Source organism: Chroicocephalus ridibundus, chromosome 7 (genome assembly GCF_963924245.1).
Source record: "Chroicocephalus ridibundus chromosome 7, bChrRid1.1, whole genome shotgun sequence".
NCBI classification, from domain to species: Eukaryota; Metazoa; Chordata; class Aves; order Charadriiformes; family Laridae; genus Chroicocephalus; species Chroicocephalus ridibundus.
The window spans coordinates 18,533,932-18,553,227 of NC_086290.1; the positions used below are offsets into that span (position 1 = coordinate 18,533,932).

The 19,296-nt window shown below is 58.7% G+C and overlaps 2 protein-coding genes across 4 annotated transcripts in view; both read left to right on the forward strand.

The window, feature by feature from the left end:
- Positions 1 to 3,067, forward strand: part of SLC4A3 (solute carrier family 4 member 3) — a 35,465-nt gene extending 32,398 nt beyond the window's left edge. For all 3 annotated transcript variants that reach the window (XM_063342386.1, XM_063342387.1, XM_063342389.1), the window contains 2 exons: positions 351 to 524; positions 1,287 to 3,067. In XM_063342386.1, the coding sequence (XP_063198456.1) occupies positions 351 to 524; positions 1,287 to 1,364 (252 nt within the window). In that variant the 3' untranslated portion in view covers positions 1,365 to 3,067. The remainder of the gene's footprint in view (positions 1 to 350; positions 525 to 1,286) is intronic.
- A 10,591-nt stretch (positions 3,068 to 13,658) lies between these two features.
- Positions 13,659 to 19,296, forward strand: part of LOC134518568 (unconventional myosin-X-like) — a 96,969-nt gene continuing 91,331 nt past the window's right edge. Inside the window, exon 1 of the mRNA XM_063341505.1 lies at positions 13,659 to 13,804. Coding sequence (XP_063197575.1) covers positions 13,784 to 13,804 — 21 coding nt within the window. The 5' untranslated portion in view covers positions 13,659 to 13,783. The remainder of the gene's footprint in view (positions 13,805 to 19,296) is intronic.

Sequence of the window (19,296 nt, forward strand, 5' to 3'; positions counted from 1 at the left end):
AAGTAAGCGCAAGCCATGCAGAGAGGTGGTACAACACTAGGATAGCCTGCTGGTAGGCTGCACGCAGGAGGGTATTGCCAGGATGCTGTATGGATGGACTGTTTATAGGAGCGATGCATTGCTTGAGTGGCTGTAGGGACACCGCACTGCCAGGTGGGTATTGCTGCTGGGTTGCACAGAGGCTGATGTGTTATGAAGTTCTGCCTTGCTGTAGAGTACAGGCAGGTAGAGCGTGCAGCAGTATTGCGTTACCGTACTATGCTATGCAGAAGGGTTATGTTTGGCCAGTTGGGTCTTCGTTAACCTGTGTGGAAGGATAATGCGTTCTTAGACTGGATTTACCTCCCTAGGTGAAGACCTGGAGAATGAATCTCTTCACCTGCATTCAACTGGCCTGCATTGTGCTGCTCTGGGTGGTGAAATCTACGGTGGCCTCCCTGGCCTTCCCCTTCGTCCTGATCATGACAGTGCCATTGCGACGCTTCGTGCTGCCCCGCTTCTTCCATGACAGGGAGCTCAAAGCGGTAAGCAGATAACCGTCCTCACAGTTCAGCTTGCAACAGGGGAGTGAGGTTGAGGAGATTTGGGAGACTGAAAGGCTGGGAGATCCTGGGCTGGCAAAGCCTTGGCTTTCCCTGCTGTTGTCGGGGGGGTCTTTGTTCAACAGCAATAGGTGGGTGGATGGCTTCCTCAGCCCTGGGAGTGCAGTGTCAGATGGGTGGGCACCCTAGGGCAAGGAAACAGAGGATCCTACCATGCAGAGGCCTGGAATAAGAGCTTCCTCTTCCATCCTCCTCCCTGTTTCTGGCTCATTCATTAAGAGACACGCCATTTCCCCTCTGAGACAGCAGCAAGGACAGCCCAGCAGCACACCAGAGCCTGCGGCTGCTTGGCACAGGAGCACATAACCGCAGTGCCAGGTTGATGGCAGCTCCTCAAATGCTGCCAACATCCTGAGCTCCCGTTAGAAAGCAGCCTGGAGCAGCACCCACAAGTGGGTGCTGCCAGCAGGGGAGGAGGGAGGACCTGCTGTGCTGGACCAAAGCTCCAGTGATGGGGCACTGCCAAACAAGTACACTTCTAGGAACGGGCATCAGGCTGGGGATGCACAGACAGGCATGAGGGGCAAAAAAAGGAGCCTGTTGGGAGGGGAAGGAGCAAGAGCTTTGCTCTTCCCAGTGCAGCCCAGCTGCTTGGCTCGCTGCATGCTGATCCCTCCGTGCCAGGCTTGACCCTGCGCTGGGGTTGGCTGTGGCCTTCAGAGCCCCGTCTCTGCCTCTCCCCAGTTGGACTCGGAGGATGCAGAACCGAACTTTGATGAGGACGGCCGGGATGAGTACAATGAGCTGCACATGCCCGTGTGAGCTGGGAGCTGCCCTCCCCACTTATGGGACAGGCTGCTTGTGCCTGCTCATCCCTCCCAAGGACTAACTGGAGACTTGCCGTGAGTCATGCAATCTCTTGCCCGGACCAACGAATGGCTGTTCCATAGCCCTGCAGGAGGCAGCCCCGGCTCCTGCTGCCCCGTCGCTCGCTCAGCAGAGGCTGTGAGTCTCTCTCCTCTTGGACCTGGTGGGCTGAGAGGTGCCTCTCACATCCCGAAGCTGCATGGGGTCCCGAGTGCCCATGGGTCAGGGGTCTGCCCCCTCCCGGCTGGAGGCAGCCTGTGCCTGATTTCCAGGTGGTGAAGGGGGGCCGTGCCAGCTGGTGCCACTGTGTCCCCCTCCACTACCAGGAAGCTTGGGTGTCTCAGCACCCAGTGCCACCGAGCAGTCACAGGGATGGGCTGGAAGCTGCCTGCGGATGAGCACTGGGCTTCTCCCAGGCCAGCAGCCTCCTTGCTCGGCTGGCAGATGCCTTGCTCCCACTCCCTCTGCCCCCTTCCAGGAGTGCTCATGCTGGGCCTGTGCCACAGCCCCTGGCCCACGGGGCTGCAGGAGCCTGGTAGATGGGCAAGGAGGGACCAGCACCCTGGCCCGGTCCTCCAGACCATCATCTGTCCAGTCACCCTCCCACAGGACTGTTTTCAACTCTTGTTCAGCATTGGGGAGGCCATTTGCTTCTTCACAATTTTCCCAACCCTCTTCCCAAAGAAAAACCACACAGGGAGGCTAGGGAACAAGCAGGTATCCTGAAGCCTCAAGTGCTTGCCCTCTTGCAGGGACTAGGAGGAGTCCTGTGCCATTCTGCACCTACACAAAGGTTGCAGGGGTGAAAACTCATCACAGGGCTACATCCCAGTTCCTGATCCCCATGTTCCTGTTCCTGAGAACAAACTATATTTAAGAAGCTATAAAAGAGGCACAGTGCTGGAGCACAAAACAGTCCTTTGGGTGCCCTCCCTTTCCCTGTGCTACTGGGTCTAGCTCCCTGCAGCCCTACAAGGAAGTCACTGAAACCCCCATCCCCAATTCTGCCGCCATACCAGGATGACCTTTCACGTCCAGGGGTGCCCTCCAAGTGGGAAGGGGCAGCATTCAGTGTGCCCAGCACTCAGTCCCTGTCGCCTCTGGGCAGCTCTGAGCACCTTTGCACTTGGCAGGGCTGTCTCCTGGCATTTCCCCGGGCTGGCAGCCCCTGTTCAGAGCTGCCTCGGAAACCGCTGACAGTGCCCTTGCTGCCCGTGGCAGCTCTGAGGGCAGTGCCAGAGCAGACGGGCACCCCAGCCTCTCCCTGATGGTTGGAGCCAGAGTGGCCTTGTGGAGGAGGCTGGGATGCTCGCTTCACCATTGGATGTGGGACAAGCTGCTGCCCCAGTTCCCCCTTCTCAGCCTGGCTCCTGCGAGAGATGGTGGGTGCTTCATTACCTGGAGGGTCCAGCACCTTCCCTGGGAGGCTGCAGAAATATCCCACCAGAGAGAGAAACCTCCCCCCGCGACAGGTTCCTGCCCCACAGCCTGGCCCCCCTGCAGGGCCTGGGGCGGAGAGACGAGTGTCTCTGTGTGTCTGTGGCCGTGTGTGTCCTGTCCTCCCCGTGTAGTGTAGGAGGCCTGTTGTCGCTGTGCATTGTGACTCCTCTGACTGTAGTGGAAACAGCTACACCAATAAACTCTTCACAGGAACCGTGTCTGCCTCTCTGCTTTTGTTTGTTAATTGGCAATACATTAAATTGATGGAAATTCCCTGACACAAAACTTCCTTGCCCACAACAGCAGCCAGTGAGGGAGCGACCCCCAGCCAGTTGTGCTCTCCTGGGTGCTGTTGCTGAGATTAGGCAGTGGTCCCACCTCCCACGGTCAAGGTCGCTGGCTGCTCCTGGGGCTGGTCACTGCCGTGGGACACATGGCAGAGGGCTGAGCCCGCCCGGCTGCAGGGATGGTGGCTGTCCCGCTTCTGAGCCGGCCCGCTGTGGGGTGGGCAGTGCCTGGCCTCGCAGCATCCTCTCCAGATCCCGGCAGTGCTGCTGAACCTGCGGGAGAGAAGGCAGCGCAGGTGCCCGGATCCTCAGCATCCAGGTGGGCTGGATGGGAGTATCCACAAATTCTTCCCATAAGCTGCTCCACCACGTTAGGAAAAGGTCCCTCTCCCATTCCCCACTTCACGGCTCTCCCTCCTCACACCTCAGTGCCCAGTGGGGCCATCGGTTTGGATTGGTGAGGATGTGGCTCTACCCAGTCCCACAAAATCCATGTCTCCGCCTGGATGTTCAGCTCGTTCCACGCAGCTCCCCTACCCATGGCAGTGCCCCCGCTCCTGCCCTGGGACAAGGGCGGGGAGCGCAAGGAGAGCCAGCACGTGCCCCTTACCGCATCGATCCTCCGGATGAGGACGGGCCTGACCTCCAGCTCCAGCAGCCAGTCGGCCTCCAGGATGCTGTGGTGGTACTCCTCCAGCTCCAGGCTCTTCTGCAGCTCCTCGGTCAGGGCAGCCTTGTGCCGATGACTCCCCGTGCCCAGGGTCTGCTGGGGCCGGGTCAGCTCTGTCCCCTCACCCTGCTGCTGCAGGCGCAGGACCTGGATGCGCTGGGCGACGTGACGGACCTGGGTGCGCAGGGCAGCTGCCCGCTCCCTGCGGTGCAGCAGGGCCAGCAGCTCCTCCCGGCTCTCCCGCAGCTGGGCTCGCAGCACCCCAGCACTGCCACCTGCATCGGGGGGCTGCAGAGGGACCAAGAGGTCGGGCAAGCCCAGAGGAGAGCCGGGCTGCGGGGGGGTCCTGCTGTGCAGCGAGGGCTGCATGGTGCCGGGATCCAGCCCTGCTCTGCCCCACGCTAGTGGCTGTTGTGGCGGTGATGGCGATGGTGATGGCGATGGCGATGGTGATGGCGATGGTGGCAGGGGGAGGCTGTACCTGCTGCGGTGGAGATGGATCCACCGTCGGGCAAGCTCCGCCATGGCCAAGCTCTGGTGAAAGACATCAGGGACCAGCCGCAAGACCTTCACAAAGGGCTCCACACCAGCAAAGCCACGCAGGTCACACAGGCTCTGGGGGCTGAAGACCCCCTCGCTGAGGGACCCCCCTTGCAGCAGCAGCCCCCAATTACGCCGGTGGGCGAAGAGCTGTGCGGCCAGGTGTGGGATGGATGCCGGGGAGGACTGCCGGGTGGGGTCAGCAGCCGGTTCCTCGTGCATATACAAGTACTCGCAGAGTGGGACCACCACCCTGGAGTCAAACCTCTCCTTCAGCGTGCTCAGGTGCTGCAGGTAAGAGGCCAGCCAGCCCACATAGCTGGCCACGTTGGGGCTGGCCGAGTCAGGCCAGCACTGGGCAAGCTTCTGCAGGTGCTGCCAGCTCTCCACCTGCCCCGAGGGGCTTCGTGGCAGCACCAGCAGCAGCACCTGGTACAGGCTGCACAGGTCGAAGCCCTGCTGGCACTGCTGCATGTGCCCGACAAAGGCGCTGAGCTCCCCTTCGAGGGCAGAGTAGAGGCCCTCCATGGGCAGCCACGGTGATGGAGAGGAGACAGCTGGGATCACAGCTCACCAACACGGTCCTGGGCCCTGGATGCGCTGGAAAACACACTGCACCAGGATGCAATTCATGGGGTGGTACAGGCAGGGTTGCCACAGGGCTCTGGCTTGGGTCATGCACGTGCTCTCAGCCAGCAGACAGTGCTACCAAAGGCTGGTGTCCTCCTTCGAAGGATGGGTCATCTGGCCAGCTCAGATGAGTCGGTCCTGGTTGCTCTGTTGGACAGGAGAAGACACAAGGGTGGGGAGGAGGGCAACAGGGATGGGGTGGGCCAGGAGGAGTGAGGGAGCTGCAAGGGGTGAGCTCAGAGGGATACCCCCACTTCTGCGGGACCAGAGAAGGGAAAGGCTGCTGGGTGATGCTGCACCAGGAGGACGCTGGACCACAAAATGCCATCATAGTGTGGGGAAAGGAGTGGAGAGGCTGCCTGCAGCCCCAGGGGATGCTGCAGGTGGGGGGAGAACAGCCTGGGTGCCCACAGCCCCCCAGCTACCCAGGGGATGCTCTGGGATGGGCCAAGTGTCCTCCTGCTCCCTGGAAGGGGACTCGGTCGTGCCAGACGAGGACTGCCCTCTGACCAGCACTTTCTCCCACCTCTTTGCTGTTTGAGAAGTTGTTTGTCTTTACAAAAGTAAGCAGCCACCCTCGCCTGTCTGGAGAACTGACAACAGGAGGCCTGCTCCCAAAACTACCAACATATTATTTTAAGCCATTGTGTGTTTAGGCAAACTATTCCGGTTTCTGTTTCTGCCACCCGGGTTCAAGTACACTCAAGCTATCTTCTCCAGCTATTTTTATTCTCTGCAGCCAGGAGGGGCTGGCACATCTCTGTTGTGAGATACCACTGGCACCGGTTCACACGGCTGTGTGGCTGGGAAGTTGAGGAAATTGCTGGCGAAGACCCATGACAAAACTGGGAACCAGTGCCACTGGCAAAGTTTCCCCTTTCCCCTGTATACCTCTAAGTCCTTGCCTGGGCTTTGGTGGCTGCTTTTCAGGTGCTTAAACCTCATTAAAATAAATTAAAAAATCCTTTTTCCTCTTCTTGTTGAGGAGGGGATTTGCAAGCCCTGCACCCGGGGGTGGGAGGGCAGGTAAAAATGGCAGGAGGTGGCAGCACGGTGCGGTCCTCGCAGTGCAGGCTGGTGGGGGCAAGAGCGGTTTCAGTTGCATTCACCTTCCCCAACAAATGTCTGCAAGTGGGTTTGTTTAAACGTGAGTTGCACCAGTCTGGGGGCAGCAGAGCTGATGCTGAGGGGGACGATGCCTGCGCGTCAAGTCCCAGAGACCACCTAAAGATCGGCCCCAGCTGATGGGCGCCAGGGTCCGGGTCGCTCTTGCAGATGCTGAGGACCGCCAGCGAGTGCTGCCGAGCACCCGTGACCCGGCACATCCCTGCTGTGGCACCAGCCCCACGCTCTCTGCCCCCTTCTGCCCCCCATCCACCTCCCCTCCGCCTCGCAAGAAGGGACTCACCAGCCCCAGGAGAAGCACTGGGGAGAGGAGAAAGGGCTGAGCTGGGCCCTGCTGCCTGCCAGGAGAGGAACATGCCATCCTCAGGCATGGACACAAACCTTCCTCCCCATGGGAACGGCAGGTTCGGACACGTCCCTCGTGCTGGAGCCAGCCTTTTCCGGAGCCGGTTGCCAGCCCCATAGGCATTGCCTTGGAGCTACAGGGGAGAGATGCAGCTTCCTCCAGTCCCTCTGCCTCACACAGGGCTTTGCAAAGGACGCTTCTCTCGCAGGGACGCCCGAATCCTGGGCACGGGCTTGGATAGCACTTTTCTTCGATACAAGTGAGTACAAGTATGCACGGCCCTGAATTTGTCCCAGAGGCTTGTCTGGCCTTGGCAAGAGGGGGGCTCCTTAGCCTTGGGCAGTTCGCTGCCTGCCTGCTGCCTTGTGCCCCTGCCCTGTCCCTCCCAGTGAATTGTCCTTCCAAGGCTCTTCAGCCCTCCCAGTTTCTGAGGTGCCTGTGCTGGGACTGCTCCCCAAAGGGACTCTTAGAAGTAAATGATCTCTCAAGGGAGTGAGAATGGGGAATGGGAGCAAACCCTCTGTTAGAAACCTCTGATGGGGACAGCATCCCTGGAAAACCTGACTGTTTCCCTTCCACTTCCACCTGGCTGCCCATGGGAGTGGGAGCCTTGCCCACCATGTTTCAGAGGGCTCAGCGAGCCAGTCCTGCCTGCTCGGAGAGCTGGCTGTGCCCAGCCCTCCTGCCTGGCGTCGGGACTCCGGGGAGGGTCCCAGGGGCCCCGGGCTGGGAGCTCTTCACCGGGGACAACGCTGGGACACTTGTCCTTTGCCTGTACAAGCTTCCCCCATCCAGGTGCACGTTTTTAGCTGGGCTGCACCTACCGACGAGCCGCTGCGTCTCGCTGTGCAGAGGTGGCTCACATGAGCTCCCCAGCAGAGAGGGGCCATGCTGGCGTAAGGCGGGGATGGGAAGGCTCAGCCCGAGCTCTGAAATGTGGCTGCCAAAGCTTTTCCCTGCAGGGAGCAGCAGAGAGGTGGGCTGGCACCCATGGGTGTCCTGTCTCCCTCAGGGGGGGCCACGCAGGAGGTGGAGCAAGGTGAAGCGCTGAGCACCGGTGCTGCACAGCATCCCCCATCGCTCCTGCCACATTGCTCTGCGACCTCCCAGGCCACGGGCTGCCAGAGGTGACCTTGCCGCTGAGCAGGACGGAGAAGTAGTTTCCCTCTGTAGATCTCTGCAGAGAGGGAGGACCTTGTGGTCCCTGCTGCAGGAGCCCAGCTGGATGTTTGCCTTCATCTATCAGCCCAGTGTCCCCAGAGGATGTGCCCCGCTCCAGCATGCAGGGTGCAGCAACGTCACCGGGGGTGGGAGAGGTTGGGCAGTGGCTGGCTCCTGCTGTGACAGGCTCTCGTCCCCAGCAAGGACAGACGGCCAGCTGCTGGGGCCGGTTCCTGGTGCTCTGAACTGGGGCTGCACTCACTTTTCAGCTCTGAAACGGACCTCGAAACCGGGGGCTCCAGCAGACAGGAGGTGTTAGCGCAGCCTCCCCTGCTCCCTGGGTTTGCTAACTTAGTAGCCCAGCGTTGCGGGCTGCCTCCTGGGGACTTACAAGGGACACGTCCACCAAAACAGGGCAGAGATCTGCAGGTGCACAGTGAGGAGAAGAGCCCTCTGTTTTAGCATAGAAATGGTTTTTTTCATAGAAATGAACCGTGGCCAGCAGATTGAGAGAGGTGATTCTCCCCCTCTACTCCACTCTCGTGAGACCCCACCTGGAGTACTGCGTCCAGCCCTGGAACCCTCAGCACAAGAAGGACATGGACTTGTTGGAGAGGGTCCAGAGGAGGGCCACAAAGATGATCAAAGGGCTGGAGCACCTCTGCTGTGAGGACAGGCTGAGAGAGTTGGGGTTGTTCAGCCTGGAGAAGAGAAGGCTCCGGGGAGACCTTATAGCCCCTTCCAGTACCTGAAGGGGGCCTACAGGAAAGCTGGGGAGGGGCTGTTTGCAAGCGCATGTAGTGATAGGACGAGGGGCAATGGTTTTAAACTAGAGCAGGGTGGGTTTAGATTAGACATTAGGAAGAAATTCTTTACTGTGAGGGTGGTGAGACACTGGAACAGGTTGCCCAGAGAGGTGGTGGAGGCCCCATCCCTGGAGACATTCAAGGCCAGGCTTGATGAGGCTCTGAGCAACCTGATCTAGTTGAAGAGATCCCTGCTTACTGCAGGGGGTTGGACTAGATGGCCTTTAAAGGTCCCTTCCAACCCAACACATTCTGTGATTCTATGATCCTACGATTTTGCAGGCAGAAGCTGCACAGGCGAGATCAGGAAGAGGAAATGTACCGAGCTCCGGCTCCCAGCACCCATCAGCAGACCTTGGCCACGGCCAGGGGTAGTGATATGACACGATTTAACCTCCTCGCTTGTTTGCCTGGCTTTATCGTGCAGCCAGAGACAAAGACAGAGAGCTCCCCGTGTCTGGTAAAACAGCCCGAGTCTGGGAAGCGAGTGCACCGCAGCTGGCTGACACACTTTCTACAGCATGAATCCCGCAGTCACGGCATCTGGGAGCAAAGCCCTGCTTATACACTCCGTTAAGCAGAATCCGTAAGGCTGTTTGTAACAGAGCCCCATCTGTGACCTCCACAGCATCATGCCATTAATAGCAAGGCTTGGTCTGGGTCAAACAAAAGCAGGGCAGGCTTAATAGGAGAGGAAATTAGGTGGATATGCTTGGCTGGCCTCATCCCTGCGTGTTCCTGCTGTAATTATAGCCTTGTGCGGCTCAGCTCTCTTATTCAGCGATCTCGCCGCCAGGACTGCATTTCTCGTGACCGAGGTGTAAAAGCCGCAAATGGATACGTTTTGGCCCCAAGAAAACCTGCAGCAGCACGAAAGGAGCCGTGTCAGGGAACCTCGGCTCGTCACTGCCGGGAGACGGACGTGTGGCCCGGGATGTGGCAGGGAACAGAGGGACGGGTTGGGCTGGGGGAACAAGACCGGGACCCCTATCTGCAGAGAAAGCTGGAGATACCTGACTATGGGTTTGGTCCGTCCAGCACGATCAAGTGCAGGTGGGGCTGGTAGAAAGTCACAGCTGGTGCTGGCCCCAGTGGCAGAGCTCGGGAAGAGGCTGCAGAGGACACAGGGTGGCACGCAGTGACAGTGGGCTGGACCTTCCCAGCATCCGCCCTCTGGGCCCATCTGCTCTGGCTCTCTGCTCTTGCGCTCAGGCTGAAAATGAAGAAGACATCCTGTTTTCCTGACCTGTGGAGAAAGGGCAGCCCTGGAGGGCATTCCTCCGCCTGGACGGGATAAAAAGCTTTTCCCGCTGTGGTCAGTCTAAGCAGGGGTGCAGCCGCCCTGGGCCTGGGCTCTGTAGCTTGCAAAGGCAGCACTCAGCACTGTGGTGAGACAAGCTTGCTGCTCATGGTGTCTGAAGTGAAATGGGAACCAGGGGGGTGCCCAGGACAGATAAACACCCCCCACCCCACGCTGTTCCCCCTTGCCAGGAGGGCTCGCCCTCACGCTGCCACTCTCTGGGGGAGCAGGTGCCGCAGTGCTTGGTGTAACGCTGTGAAAGCCTCTCCAGGCGGCCTTAATCACATTCCTCCAGAGCAGGGACACATCTGGTACAAACATGATCCTGTCCCCAAGGAGCCTGGGCTAATTCCTGCCGCGGAGCCCCAGAGCAGCTCCGGGCAGGGGGAGCTTCGGCGCAGCTTTGATCGCCACCATCCTCACCTTGCGGGGACGGGGCTGGCTTGAGAGCAGCGGGGCAGGAGGGAAGGTCCACAGCTTCCTGATGAGTTGGGGCAATCCAAGCCTGAGCTGGACTGGCCGGACCCTGCCCTGGTCTGAGCTGTGGACGGGCTCCCCACAGTCTGGGAGCTGGAGGAGAGAGGAACTGCCCTTTTTTTAAGCTGATTTCAAGCAATTGTGAAACTGGAGTGGGGAGGGGGCCAAGGCTGTGGGGACAGCATGTGCCCTGCTGTGTGTCCCCTTCCCCTCGCACACGTGCGGTCTGTGGCAGGAGAGCACCTCGGTGTCTCGTGCTCTGCCAGGGTCAGGCCACTCCTGCAAAGGGACACGCTTGATTTTCGGTCGATGCTTCTCAACAGTTCTCCCCCTTTTTGAGAACCCTCTCCTGGCTGCCCTGTGCTTTGGGCAAGAGGGGATTTGGTGGCCCTGGCAAAGCAGCAGGGCCTGCCGGCGGGGGCTGCGATGGTGGCGACACACGACAGAGCCTGGGTGCCCTCGTCCTGCATGCGTTGCTCCCTGTGCCCCGGTCTGGGTCCAAGGTCTCCTGCCTCTGCTGTCAGCGCTCCCGAGTGAGATCATCGGCAGATGAGATCAGTTCCCCACCCCACAAGCGCAGCTCCGATAAGCCACTGGGGAGGTGGCACCCGTGGCCAAGGTGTCACAGCTCGTTCCCTCACAGGTGATGGAGAGCAAGCCTGGCAGATGCTCACCACCCGTGGCGGGGGCACGTTGGCCTGCCTGCCTTCCAGCCGTGTGCCAGACCTGTGGCAGAGGAGGAAATCAGGATATTGTCTGGTGTCCAGAAGGAATTCCTGCCTCGGCTTGTTCCTGCCAGTCCTCCGCCGACCTTCCCTTGGTGTGGAAAGCCCAGCAGGAAGCTGACTCACTGTCTGCTGCCGCCACGGCTGGGTGCGGGGCTCTGCTGCCTGCAGCACTGGAGGGCTGCTCCTATCACGGATGCAGGAATAGCTCATTGCCCAGACCCCCCCGGCACTCGCCTGCCCTGGCTCTCCTCTGCCAGAGCCTGGCTCTCTGCCGACAAGCAGAGGAGAACAGCCATGGCGCCCTGGTTTCTATGCCATCTGCAGCTGGGCTGGTTGGAGAGCTGGGAGCTCGCCGGGTTGCCGGCATCGCTGCCGAACATGCGAGCGGCGCCGCTGCACCGGGCTTGGGGCAGGAGGCAGCCCCAAGGCAGGGAGGGGGACTGATGGGCTGGAGAGGGGTCCCAGGCTTGCCCTGGGCGGTGGGGTCCATGCCTGCCCTCGTTGTCTGCTTCATGTTCATCGCATCACTGATGTGGCGGCCATCCCCAGAGCTGCTGGGGTGCAGAGGTGAGGTGCCAGACACTTGGTGGTGGCAGCATCCAGGTGGCCAGCAGTTGCCTGCTTATCAAAGTTCTGCAAAGAAGCAGATCATGGTAGCCACCCCTTCCCGGCAAGCAGCACCTAAAGAGATTTATGAGACAGTTCAGAAATCCTTGGTTCCAGCTGGGCTGCATAAATGTAGGACTAACAATTTAATCCTGTAACTGAAAGGAGCAGATATCAGGCATAAGTTTCTTATCAAGATTCTTGCCACTTTTCCTCTCAGGCAGATGGAGCACAGGGCTGACAGCATCAGTCACTGCTGCTACATTTCAGGAATCCAACGTTTAGTGCCTGGACAGTTTGGAAAGCTACTTTGTTCTGAGGACCGGGTCAAGCCACCTTCTTCTTCCTTCCAAGAAGGTGTCATTTGATGGTTTTGTTAATACCAAAAACCTTGTCTTTTGAAAGGTTGGTTCCTTGCCTCGCCCTGGGCTTTCCAAGCCCCGTTAGCCCCCTGGCTCAGAGCTGCAGGGAGACCTACCAGGCTGGAACAGCAACTGCTCCCTTACAGCCCAGCAGTACATGGGCTGCACTGGCTGTCACCGTGCTGAAAAGTGCCGCAGTTACCGGCATAGAAGTTTTTTCCACAGTGTGTGTGGAAACACAACCTTGCAGCACTCTCTGGGAGCTGACAAATAGAAAAGGAAAAGGGAGCTCACAAGGACCCTGGCCTGGGAGACAAGGGTAAGGCCCTGAGCTTCTGATGAGTGCATTTGGGTTGCTTGGTGTGTTTGCTGGGAATAGGTTTGCTGCTGGCTTGCCACTTCTTTGTCAGATCTCCCTTGACACGCAGATGTGAGATTCATGCCTTGGTGGGCAACCCAGCCCTGGATAGCATGAATCATGGCCGAAGTTCTCCACTGGAGAAGTCTGGGAGCGGACATCTGGTGCTGGAGATGCCTGCTGGTGGAGAACCTTGGCAGGCAGGCAGAAGAGGTAGAGGAGATGTGTGCTCCTCCTCGACTTTCCCATGGCTGTGAGGAGCTCCACCGCCAAAAGGTTGAAGCTGGACAGCCAAAATGGTCTGCCGAAGCAGCAATAGCAGAGGAGGAACTGTCCTCCCGCAGGGAGAAAGCTGGCTGTGGCGGAAAAAGCCCGATGACAAACGCGTGGCTGCAGAGGGGACTTTCAAGGACACATCGCTGTTGAGTTGATCTAATCCTCTTCACTAACAGGGTAATTGGCCTTGTGGATAGAAGTATTAGATGGGAGATAAGGACTGTAGTTAGGCTTCTGGCGCCGTCTTGCACGATGTTTTCATAAGACGGGGAAAGTGGTGTAGATTAAGCTAATCCAGCACGAGTAGCTCTCAATGACTTGATATCAAAATGGAAGGACACGTGACAGTGACACATATTTGGAAACCTTACCAAAAGGTCCAGATAGTGAAGGTGGAAGAGGCTGGTGGCGGTGGTCATCATAGGCAACTGTTGCAGTGGCCTAGGTGTGACTCTGTCTTGTGTCAGAGGTCGGACAAGACACTGGCACCTCCCTCAGAACCCTGTGTCTTTTAAATAGTTCAAGAAGCACCTTATTCACTGGAAAAAGTCCCAGTCCTCAAAACTCCCCCCCCGCCCCCCAGTTGTTTGGTCTCCTTTCTTTCAGAATAAAGAAATGATTTCTTCCTACTGCAGGAAACACCCCCCACAGTGTAGGTACTCATGGACTGTGATCTGGCCACACTTTTTTGACAAACTTCACCCAGCCTGTTGCTCTACGCAAACTGCTCCAGATCTGCGAGATACAACTCTGAAGCGCTGTCAGGATTCCTGTTAACGCTCTCTCTCACGGTATCACGCTCCGCCGACCCGCTGAAGGGACCCCGACCCCAAAACGTTTGCTGTTCCAGAAGAGGTCAGCTGTCCTTCCAGACCCCACGCAGGCCGTCCCTCCTCCCGCTGCGTGTCCGTGGGTGGCAGTGGCCGCCCGGGCTCAGCCGGCGCCTCCCGCACCCCGAACCCTTTCCAGCATCCCCCTTTCGACACGCTGCCTCCTCCCCACCCACCGTGACCACCTCCCCGGCTCCTCAATGCCCAAGCCCCGGCCGCCGCGGCCGCGCTCCCCGCGCCCCGGGGCGGTGCGGGGCGGAGCGGGGCGGTGCGGGGCGGGGCGGAGCGGGGCGGCCCGGCCGCTCCCCGCTGCCCGTGGCCGGCGAGGCGGAGCCAGCGCAGCGAGGGGGGCCGGCGAGTCGTGCTCGCCCGGCCCCGGCGATGCGGCTTTGAGAGCCGGCCGGCAGCGCTCCGTGCGGGGCCAGACCGCCGATGGACGCCGCTCTCCGCCAGGTGGGCAGCGGCGGGGACGGGGAGGGGGGCGGCGGCTGGCCCTCGTCCGGGGGAGGTGGGGGGAGGCCGACCGGCAGGGTGAGGTCCCGGGGTGGGACGAGCATCGAGGGGGTGCCGTGGCCAAGCTCGGGGCCGCCGAGCGCTGCCCCGGGAGCGGGGGGATGCTCCGCGCCCCGGGAGCGGCGGGATGCTGCGCTCCCCGCGGAGCCCGCCGCGCCCCCGCTGCCCCCTCCCCAGGGCAGCGTCCCGGTTGCACTTTTCCTGAGAAGGCGGCGGGGTTTGTCCCCGAGCGCTGCCCAGGCCCAGCGCGGCACCGGGCAGCCCTTGTGAGGAGCTGAACGGGTTACGGGAGCCCGAGCGATGCGCGGTTCCAGCGACTCAGGCTGCTTGCAGGAGGAGAGGATTTGTCGCATGATAGTCATGGCTGCCCAGAGACGGCTCGCATGCTGCTTTAATCCCCTGGAGCGACTTAAGGGTCCGGAGCCTGCTCCTGCCTGTGTGTGCATGTCACAGCTCGGCTCGCCGCACGGGGCACCGGGCCAGAGCCCTGCCGGTAAGGAACCGGGAAGCGTTGGAAAGGGAGGGAGCGTTCGCCTCAGTCCGCTGCCTCCACCGTGCCTCTGCCCAGTCACCTTCACGCTGGTGGGCAGAACGGGCTCCTCTGGAGCCAGGTTCGTACCTGCTAGACGTGGGCTCTGGATCCCATGTGTGCCTGCTGTGCCCATTCCTTGGGGGTTTACACCAGCATCACGCTGCCCCGGAGGGGGAAAGTGATGTGCAGCCTTAACGCACGTGGTCCGATGCCGTGCACATCCCAGTCCTCCCAAAATTCATTCTGCCTCTTTCCTTGCCTGATCACACACAGGTTTCCAACCCAGCCTGATGCTGCCTTTGGTCATGAGAGGCAGGTGAGTGCAAGGCTGGGGCAGTCCTTGCTGACCCTATGGGTGGCAGTGGGTGCCCGTGGCACTGGCAGCGGGCACGGCAGGCACTGTCAGGTGACAGGGCCACCCTGAGGTCTGCATCTGAGCCCTGAAAGCCTCCTGTCTGGGGACAGGGGCATCAGACCTCCCCCATCTCTCCAACCGCTGGTTGGTTTTCAGACATTTGAACGCAGTGTCTGGCCCTTGCCGTGTCCTGGGTGCGGTGGGGGAACTGGCAGACCCCAGGGAGCAGCCCGTTGTCCATGGGCTGGAGCAGCTGGTGGGCTCGGGCCTGCCCCCTCCCCGGTGAAGCACTTTCTTTATCAGAACAGATGTTTTCCCAGATCCGGCCCCAGCGAGGAAGGAGTGGCTGCCCTGGGGGCTGTGCGGCTGGGGCTGCCCTGCGGCATGCACAGCACATCGCCCAGGCTCCTTTCAGCCATTAACTGATTAACCTGCTGCTCCTGGAGGCCTGGGCCGCCTGTATCTAATCAGATAGAGGCCAGGGTTTCCCAAAGGGCCATTTCACCAGAGCCTTTATGCCCACCCCTCTGTCACGAGGAAACTCAAGCCTCTTGCAAGAGCAGTAGCCACCGAGGAGCCTGAAGCGCCTGATGGGAATGGGAGGCTGGAGAGGGGATGCCCAGAGGTGCGTGTCTCAGCAAGTAGCACCCAGCAGAGAACTGCCTGCTTTGTCCAGCTTCACTTGTCCAGGCATGATTCTGCTGTCATCTGGAGAAACAAGGATTTCCAGGGAAGGGTTGAGGGGCAGCCCTGGAGCCAGCGACTCTCTAGGGGTCTTACATCTCTTGTAAATCACAGGCTTAAAACCTAGTGAGGCGAGGTGGCCAAGGCTGGAGAGCCAGAGCAAGCGTGCGTGGGAAAGCATCAAGCTTTGCTTTGCAGGAAAGGCAGTAGGGGTGGGAGGGGGGGATGTGGCTTCCCTGGAGCGGGAATGTTTGGCATTTGCTGCACCCCAGCCACTCTTCCTCCTTCTCCATGGGGGGTATTTGGTGGGAGGGCAACGCCTGAGCAGAAGGGAGTTGCTCCACCTCTTTCTGCTGCAGCAGAAGCCAAGCTTGTCCCAGGGGATGCATGTCTTCCCTTACAATGAATAGCTTAAACCCCAGCATGTTCTTGGTCTTGCCTTAGCAGGCTCCCATGCTGTGCTTGCAGCATTTAGTTACTACGCTCAGCAATGTGGTCAGTGTCTGGGGCTAGGTGGGGATGCCGTGGGTCTTCCCAGCTTCCCTGGTTCCTCCTTTGGCATGCTGGAGACCAAAGGAGTTCCTATTCTTTGAAGTTTATCTATGATAAGTGGCTTAGTGATGGTTTCAACCTACCTATCGTCCTGGCTCTGCCAAGGGGGGAATGGTTTTGGCCAGTTGTGTCAGCTTGACACTGCTGAGGGGCTTCCCATGTGCGGTGCCCTCTGACTGCTGACTCGGGGGACAGCGGGCTGGCGGGGTGCGTGCTGCCACCGCTCCTACCCTACAGAGTCCCAAGCGGGGCAGATTAGAAAGCCTTCATCCCCAGCAAGCGGTACAGCACAAGGATGTGTGCCTCTGTCATCTGAGGTCTGGCTCAGAGATGTGATGGATGATGCCTTTGCTCCAGCCGGGCATGAGCAGAGGAGCCGAGACGGTATGTGCGCTCCGCCGTCTCCTTTCTTGGCTGCTGCAGCAAGTCCTGTGCCCAGACAGGGAGGAGGGGCCCTGGAGGCCAGGGCTGTGGCACGGTGACGGATGATAGTTTCCCTGCACGTCTGGAGTGCGGGCAGGATGTGGGGGTGACACAGAGGATGTGACTCGCTCTCCAATTCTCCCCTAGGAGCAGGAATGTCGTGGCCAGGGTTAAAGGAGACACTTCTCCCATCCCGTCCCTTTCTGCTCTCCAGTTGGAGTGACCAGCCGGCACGGCCCCATGGTCAGCCTGAACTGAGCAGCAGCATCCAGTGGAGTCATAGATGCTGTTCTCCTGCTCATGTGCCACTGGCCTAGAAATGCTGGCATTTTAAGTGTTAAACAGTTTTTCCTCATTGCTCTTTTGGTGAAGTGCAATGCTTTTCATCTGTGCTGTAAAATAAATCCCCCAAAGACATTAAGCTTTCTGACATTGAGAGAGAAAGGCAGGGGGGATCCTGTGCTCATGTCCCGCGTGGCTATGGTTGTCTGAGCTGTCCTCCCTACAGTAGTCTGGTCTTCACTGTTTCCCCATCCTCCCCTGGCTACAGCTCGTCTCTTCTTTGTGGCCTGGGACATCGGCCATGGAAGTAGGCAGAGGAGCCACCTCCCCCAGGGACACATGCAGACCAGCATAGAGCCTCAGGGTCAAGCCCATGGAGGAGTACAAGGGCTGCCTGAGTTGCCACCGTGTATGCATCTGAGCTGCTTTCTCGGCCCCAGACTGAGGCATCATGGTGTGGAGCAAGGAAACAGCTCTGCTGGGTCTCATTTGCTGTGGCAGCTTTGCCCTGGCTGCTGTGCAGGCGTGCTGACTGCTTGATGCAACTGGAAGGTGTCTGACTACTCCACAAAGCCATCAGCTAGTCTGCAGAGTGTGGCCCTGTGGTGGCCACGTGATATTCAGCTGTACACACTGTCCTCCAGGTGTCTGTAGTGCTGGTGTAAACTCATGCGTGTAAGCATTCGCAGGCAGAGTACACAGGTAAGGAGAAGAGCTGAAGGGACTTGTCTGCGAATGCATCTTTGCAGCGTGGAGCCTGCCTCCTGCAGCAGGTACAGGACTGCTCTGATTTTCGGTTGCACACGACATTCTCACCAGCTTTGAGCTCTCAGTTGAAGCTGTCTGGCTGCATCATTCAGAGATCAGTGTCTCCGGGAAGCCCAGGTTGTGCTGGGTGGGAGGTCTCATACATGGCATCCTGGATTAGGTTTCTCAACAGCTTGCCCTCCCCACTCCCTGCAGTTGGGAGAAGATGGGAGTTCCTGTGAGAGAAGAGCGTGGCTGGATGTCCCAGAGAATCCTTCCAGAGACTCCTGTCTGAGCGGAGGGAAATGGTTCAGCTGACTTGGGTGACGCTGACCATAAGCGATGTGCTGTCTTTCCAGATAACAGGGAGCTGAGTGCCTGTGTGTTAACAACCCTTGACTTAGGAAAATGCCGTCTCCGAAAGAAACGGTAGACAGAGCATTGTCTTTTTCAGCAGTGGGGCTGCTCCATGAAGGAGTATTCCCACCAAGTCTCTCTCCTCCCCTGAGCTCCACGTGCTTCGCCTACTTTCCCTGATAACATCCTCTCAGTTTACCAAGAATATGGTGACCTCTTAGAAAAGAGGACCTGGAGAGATTGGGAAGAGACAGAGAAATGCTGAGTATTACATCCATGCTGTGAATGTAATGCTTTCTGAGTCAATACCAAAGAGAGCAAACCCTCTCTGTTTAATTAGTCTGTGTAGCTCAGCTAAAGATGGGGCTAGATGCAGAATCGTCCATCCCAGCTGCATCTCCCCAAAACCATTCAGAGTGATAAAGGGGCAGATGTAGGGCGAAAGGGCCTGGCTGCCCTGTTGTGGAGCAGCAGTTGCGGGGAAGAAAGCTCTTGTGCCAAAGGTGACATGAAGAAGTGTCTGGTGGAAGAGAGGGAGTCCTGTTAGCTCCCTCCTTAGGGCATTCTTCTGGAGCCGGGCTGCGTGAGCTGCGACCTTGTCAGATCCTATCAGCGGTGGGAGGCTGGGCGGGCACAGGCGCTGGGTGGGAGCCCCCACGTGAAGGCAAGCCGGGTCTCCCCTGGGCCAGCCTGCAGCAGCCCCATCACTGCCTCCAAAACCATCTCGCACCACTCTGGTTTCACTTCTTGCCTCCTTTTTTTTTTTTTTTAACATAATAATCGCAAATGTTTCGCAATTTCTTATTTCCCATTTTGCTTTGAGGAGAATGTGCTAGCTATTTAAATGTGATCATTAAGACTGAAACTTCTGCGAGTCTGGGTTTCCTGGTTACCCTCCAGTTACCCCAAGCTCTGTGGTTCTGTCTCCTCATTTCCATCCGAGATGGCACACAGTTCAGCAGTGCCGTAGAGCCGAGTCCCAGGAAAAACACCTACGGAGAGCCTGTCTGCCATGTACCGCTTGGCATAGCATCTGGGGTCTCTTGGGTCCTGTCATTATAAACGCAATAATTATCGTAACAACTGAACCAGTGGCGGGGCCTCTCGTAGATACAGTGATCAGCGTATTTGATGAGAAGGGGAGAAATTCAGGTTAGGACCAGGGCTGTTGATTAGTCCTGTTGATTCCTGCTACCTGCATCTTGAGCCAATGATTAAGATTTGGCTGAATCACTTTCTGGGAAGGCTTCTTATTTCTGGAGGATCCCCCGCCTTTTGCAGTTTCTTCAAGTGGTTACACAACCTTGTTTTAAAATAAATCCTGCTTCATTTCTAAAGTGTCTGGCAGCTCCATCCGTTTTTGGGTCCTACTTTTCTTCTGCTTCGCGAGAGTTGTTTCGTCCCAGATAACTTTTCTGTCTGCGAGAAATGATCCTCCGGCACCGGGCTGCTGACAAAGGTGAGGCAGCAGGTAGCAGGGCAGGGGGCTCGGTACTGCTG